General features: G+C 34.6%; 1 protein-coding gene across 1 annotated transcript; it reads left to right on the top strand.

Moving 5' to 3' along the window:
• The first annotated feature begins 4729 nt into the window (after positions 1-4729).
• On the top strand, positions 4730-5947 carry LOC136350032 (uncharacterized). Its single transcript, XM_066301556.1, has one exon. The coding sequence runs from the start codon at positions 4730-4732 to the stop codon at positions 5945-5947; it is 1218 nt and encodes a 405-aa protein (XP_066157653.1).
• The last annotated feature ends 868 nt before the right edge of the window (positions 5948-6815 follow it).

The raw sequence follows: 6815 nt of genomic DNA, 5'->3' as shown, positions 1-6815 counted from the left end.
GCTGCAAATGCTAACGTAACATCTTTACTTTTTTTACTTTTTAAAGGCATTACCCAAACATATTTTGAAAAGGCGTTTATAACTACCAGGATATAGCGAAATCCGCTATTTGATTTGACATACGGCTGCATTTCCACGAGATCCGCTTGCCACAAGTCGTGCAACCCTTTAATAATTACCCTTCGCCTTTTATAATTTTTCCTAGCAGGTTTATGTAACTCGTGAGCCACAGTTTCCTTTGATGTGAGTACCATAACTAAGCTAACACTAACTTATCGCTTTTTAATAGCACTTTTTATTTCGGAAACAACAGCTTCAAGTTGCAGAAGCCTGTTACGTAACGCGAAAGTGTTAAATCTTGACACTTCATCGACTTTGTTCAAAAATCCATCCACTTCGTTCACCTTATCTTTTAGTTCTGCAAGTTCCTTTGTGGATATGGTTATTTTTTCCGTGAGCTGTTGATTTTTATCATCCATATTTTTTATTGTATCATTTAACTCATTTTTTAGTAAAAGTATTTCGTTTATCATCTTTTCTTCAATTTTTTTCATATTAAAACCAATGTCCAATTTGTTAATAGACTTGTTACTTTTAACAAAGTGTTTTTCGAAATGTTCGGCGACTGTTTTTTTTGAAATGTGTCGACCAAACTTATCGACAGTCATCTTGAAAATAAAATGCAAATAAAAAAAGGTACTTTTTTATACAATAACATCTGCTTCCTTAAGTTCTTCTATAATAGAAATGATTTCGTTATTATGACCTGTATGACCTGCTGTCGTAGAAGCCATAAGTAAACGAAGCCTGTCAACGAGTTCATTCAAATCATTCCAATATACATAATCCGTTTGTGATTTGTGATTTTTTAAAATTAATCCCGATCCCTTTTTATTTCGGGGCCTAACGAGCGGAAGGGTAGGTCTACTGAAACTCGTTTGGGAAGATTGTATACTTCTAGTTTTCGTGATACCTTTTTCCTGCAAGTATGGTGCTATTATTGTAATGTATTTTGGTTGATTTAGTACCTTGAACTTGATCATTGGGATCATGATTCCTTCTATAAGCGTTAGTCCTTTTCAATATATCCATATAATTATCCAAATCCTCCTTTTTGTAGCCGAGCGGATTTATTTTAAACAATAGTTCATATAATCCGACTGTTCCAGGATATGTTATTCCTGCAACTTTTACATCTTTGCCGATAAGTTCGACAGGTTTTTGAGTTAAGCCTAAAAATAACTTGTCTGTTTCAATGTCGTGAATTATACCAAATTGATGATCGAAAGTATGTTTTTTGTCTTTTATATTATCGTCAATATAAGTTCTTGGTAGTTCGTGGTAGGTTTCTAGCCACTCTTCGTAAGCAGGAGTACTAACTATTGGTTGTATTGACAGCTTTGATTGTTCTAAAATATCCGATAAATTCAATGATTTCTCGTTAGACTCTTCTTGAAATGGTGTAGTTTCACCAATCTCCACTGAACGTAAAAAAGAAGGAAATTGACTTTTTGACGTTAAGCTTTCATCAAAGAAGGAGGGCATCTTTAAAGGTAAAAGTGGAGTTTTCCCAGTTTTCAATTTTTTTTCTTTCCTTGGGGTTGAAGTTGCAGATGCTGCATTTTCGATATTAAAAGATCTTTCTTCTTCCTTTTTTCCTTCGGTTATTATATCCAGTGGTTCACTCTTACCATGAACAGCTGAAATTAATTGTTCTAAAGGTTGTGTTAGTGGTTTGTAGGTTTGCTCTAGTCTAGCTTGCGTCTCAAATTCTGCATTTTTTAGACTCTGATATTTTTCTCTCACTGCTTTTCTCGATTTAACCAGCTCTCTTTTTAAACGTTCGTCATCCATGTTGGAGGAGGAGGAGGAGGAGGTAAAGTGAAGTTACTTTGAAAACCGTTCCTTTTATAGGTAAATAAATGTATCAAATCCCTTTCGGTATCTACCGCACTTTAAATTTGAATCTTTATCCACTACTAAAAATTCGTACAGTTCTTTCCAACAGAGCGAACACAAGTCTTTAAACTGATTAAATGACATATCGACATTAATATGATCTTGATAAATATGTTTCAAATTTGTGACATCTTGTTGAAATATGATAAGTAGGTTCGCATTGTCTCGTATTAATTGTTTAGGTATAGAAGAATATGTTTGACACAAATAAAAACAATCAGTGTTTTTATGCCGTCCAAAGCAAAAATAATCCTTAACAATATTCTGATCACAACAAACGATATCATCGAAAATAATCAATGAATTAGATTCAATTTCTCTTGGATCGATAATATTTTCGGCATTATCTGACTCGTAGAAACCGATTTGTTTAAGAGGTTGCATAAGTGTTCTCAAATATTCATATTTTGGCTGATACAACGACTTGGAATAAATATACAAATTTTTAAAACGCAATCCATTGCGATCTTCAATTAAAGATATCATCACATTAGTTTTTCCACATCCTGATGGGCCAATAACTAAACCCCTTTTACTACTTCCCTGAAATAAGTCACCATGTTTCCTGAAAGTGTTTTTTGTAAATTCGTAATCTTTAATGGTTATCGAATGTAACTGTTTTTCAAGACGCATCTTTTTGGTACTTAAAGCACATAAAAAGTGAATGTCTATCAGTTGCGGGATAGTGTTATATAATGATCGACTTCCACAGTCATCACATCATTCGTTCAAAAACTAGCAAAAAAAGAGGAACTGGTATTGTCAATACTTTGATAAACAAATTACCCGTTGAATTGCATATTCCCGGGTTCAATTTCTGCGGTCCTGGCACCAAGTTGAAGGAAAGACTGACAAGAGGTGATACGGGTGTAAATCCTTTAGATGAAGCTTGTAAAGAGCACGACATAGCATACGCCGAGAGAAAAGATTTACAAAGTAGACACGAAGCGGATAAAATCTTAGCATCAAAAGCACTAGCACGGTTCAAGGCAAGTGATTCGGGAATCGGTGAAAAAATTGCAGCGTTGGGTATTAGCGGAGCTATGAATGTGAAAACAAAGTTAGGAATGGGGCTGCGAAAAAGGAAAACAGGTCGAGGTTTGAAAGGTGGAAAGATAACTCTAAACAGAGCAATTTTAAACGTGAAAAAGGGTCTCATCGGACAAAAGTTTAAAAACTTAAAATCTAGTGCCAAGTATGCCCTAGCACTTGCAAAAAAGAGTGGCAAAGTTTCACCCCCCAAAAGGAGAATTATTCCTATTCCTAAATCAGGTGGATTTTTGCCTCTGATACCTCTGTTTGCTGGTTTATCGGCATTAGGTGCATTAGGAGGTGGAGCTGCTGGTATTGCAAAAGCGGTAAACGATGCGAAAGCAGCTTCTCAAAAATTGGAAGAAGCGAAAAGACACAACGAGACAATGGAAGCTATAGCACTTGGTAAAGAAGGGAGCGGATTATACCTGAAACCATACAAATCAGGATGTGGACTTTACTTAAAACCATATTCAAAAAACTGTTAAGTGGAATACCTCGAAAATCACTAACAAATTTTCAGTTATTAAAATACGTAAAAAAATTACAAATTCCACATTTTCGAGGTATTTTCATGAGAAATAAATTACCACAGAAAATTAAAAAGAACGAGCGTGGTATAGTGAACCTGGATGATTCAGTCAACAAAGGAACTCATTGGATTTGTTATGCTAAAAAAGGGAAAAGTATTACATACTTCGATAGTTATGGGAACTTAAAACCTCCAAAGGAGTTGGTTAAGTATTTCAAGAGTGATGGACTCAAGAACGATATAAAGTATAATTATACGAGGTATCAAGCTGATGAGCAAATGAATTGTGGTCAGCTCTGTTTAGAATTCCTTTATAATAGTGTGTATAGAACTCAAGAGATTTATTTATAATTTTAATATTGACGAATCATGTCTTATAGTTTTGTTCTTACCGGTAATTCTGCAACTCTCACTGCGGAATTTAACCCTCCTATACATCTAGACGACAATTTCGAATACGTAATCGGTCTAGTCAACTTTGAAACTTTCAATTCAATTCCAAATATTGAGTCCGGATCTAATTTGTTTATTATTGATAAAGAATATATCACAATACCACCAGGTTGTTACGAGATAGAAGATATAGCTAATTATATAAAAAAGGACATTGGAGACAAAAAGACATTTGAGTTAACTGCAAACAATAACACTCTTAGAACACATCTTATTTCATCTGTAGATGTTAAATTTGAAGAAGGAACTATAGCAAAACTTTTGGGGTTTGAGTACCAGGACATACCGGCTAATACTTTGACAGTGTCTGATCACCCCGCAGATATCTTTAAGGTGAATGCTATAAATATCGATTGCAGTATAGCTGAAGGGTCTTTTCTAAATGGTACGCCAGTTCATGTAATACATCAGTTTTTTCCTAGTGTACCGCCCGGTTTTAAAATAATCGAAACCCCTCAGAATGTCATTTATTTTCCCGTAATCGTTAACGTTGTAGATAAAATAACAGTGAAACTAGTTGATCAAGAGGGCGATTTGATTAATTTTCGAGGTGAATCCGTGACATTAAGACTTCATCTTAAACGCTTGGACTCACGATGGTAATTCTATATAATAGAACACCTAATTTAGATTTTGTCAGAAGGTTTAATACACCTTGTAAGCAGCAAACCCCCGATAGTACGAAACGATACACAAGAGGGTTAACGTCTTTGAATAAACAGTTTCTTGTTTCCCTAGGATTTACATTAAAAAATGGATCATATAAACGTCCAAGAAAAAGTTTTTATTGACGACTCAATTTTAAGCTGGGAAGTGCTCTCTTTTGATCCATTCAATCCTACTAAATTGGGGACAAACGATGAAATTAGAATATCCTTACAGCAAACCGGAAAATATCCCTTACCCTGCAAAAGTGAACTTTACATTGAACTAAAGGTTACGAAAGAGGATGGTACGCCACTTACAAACACATACTTGATAAATAATGCCGCGGCGTTTTTATTCAAAGAGTTGAGATATGTTCTAAATGGAGTGACAATTGACGCAGTACGAGATGTTGGTATAACAGCAACCCTTAAGGGTTATTCATCATATAATTTAAATGAAAGCGCTAAGCTTCAAAACGCGGGATGGTATCCGGTAGAAAAAGAAAAAAGCATCATGACGGACTCTAACGGAAATGTTTCTTTATGTATTCCTCTTAAGATGTACTCTGGTTTCTTTGAAGATTATAAGAAAATCATTTTAAATTCACATCAAGAATTAATCCTAGTTAGAGCTAACGATGATTCCAATGCATTGGTACAAACGGCAGCATCTACAGAAAAACCGAAACTTACGATAACAAAACTCTGTTGGAGAGTTCCACACTTAACAGTAGCAATTCCTCAGGAATTAGCACTTACAAAAACTATTGATAAAAATACTGACATCTTATTAACTTTTCGAAGCTGGGAATTAGTTGAATATCCAGAGTTATTAGAAGCCACCAGACACAATTGGACGGTAAAGACATCGACCAAAGTTGAAACTCCACGCCATGTCATACTCGCATTTCAAAAAGACAAAAGAGGTAATCTTAAAAAGGATATGAGCAAATTTGATCACTGTGACCTACGAAACGTAAATGTGTATTTAAATTCTGAAAGATACCCGTATGGTGACTTGCAACTTGATTTTAAAAATAATAGATTTGCAACCCTGTATGAAATGTTTTCCGAATTTCGTCAGGTTTACTATAATAACGCACAAGAACCGATTTTCACTCCGTCCGAATTCAAAGATAAAGCTCCACTTGTTTACATCAATTGTACTCACCAAAGAGATTTACTTCAAACTGGATCAGTCACTATGAGAGTGGAATTTGAAACTGCAGAAAAAGTGACTGATAAAACGACAGCCTATTGCCTCATTATTCATGACAAAATATTTAGTTATAATCCACTTACGAAAATTGTAAAACAGCTTTAAATTCCTACCACCACCACCACCACCACCATCAATATGTAGCGTTAAAACTTAATGTTCAGTTGAAATATTGTTTATAAAGATACTGCAAGTCGAAATGACAACTAGACTTGAAAGAATAGAAACTTTTTTAGAAAACCTACGAAATATTAAACGCCGGATTAGAGAATATTCCATCAAGAAATTTACTTTCCTAAAGTTTGAACAATTAAAAATATGAATATTCAAGGGTTTAAAGATGAAAATACCCTAAACGACTCTTTTCACATCATCAGCAGCACATAACAGTAATGGAAAAAATCATTGCATCAAAGTAAAATGTACCCTATCATCCCGTCATATATAACCAAAACATTTCGTGTGAAGATCCAAACCTATTGATGACTAGTCCAGTTCAAGACTGCTTCTACCAACGTGTGCTCTTTTAAATGTTTTATGTACAATGATGAATAAAGTTTTTAAAAATGTAAAACGCTTTTTAATGATGCATGCTACAATACATCTTCATAATGCTATTTATGCAAATTGCTATATATTCACATTGCGAAGATGTCAGCCTATTAACTGCACCAGTCTTTGCAATTTTCGTTTAGCAGGAGCAAAAGACGCATAAGTGAGCTCATTTTTCGACTTTGAACTTTAGTACTACTACTTTAGTGGTAGCACAAGGTAGGTGGTTATTTTTATTCATTAAATTAGCGAAAAGCGTATTTTAGTATTTATTAGATACGGATTTGGGAACCTAGGGTAGTTCCTCTCGATCAGTGACATTCTCATGTGGTTCGACTTCAAAATTTAGAACTACTACTACTACTACTACTACTACTGTGATAGCACAAGGTGGTTATTTTCATTCAATTAGCGAAAAGTG

The sequence above is a fragment of the Euwallacea fornicatus genome, unplaced genomic scaffold, assembly GCF_040115645.1.
Source record: "Euwallacea fornicatus isolate EFF26 unplaced genomic scaffold, ASM4011564v1 scaffold_86, whole genome shotgun sequence".
In the NCBI taxonomy this organism is placed as follows: domain Eukaryota; kingdom Metazoa; phylum Arthropoda; class Insecta; order Coleoptera; family Curculionidae; genus Euwallacea; species Euwallacea fornicatus.
The sequence above is the reverse complement of the archived record's forward strand: the minus strand, read 5'-3'. Positions and strand labels throughout refer to the sequence as shown.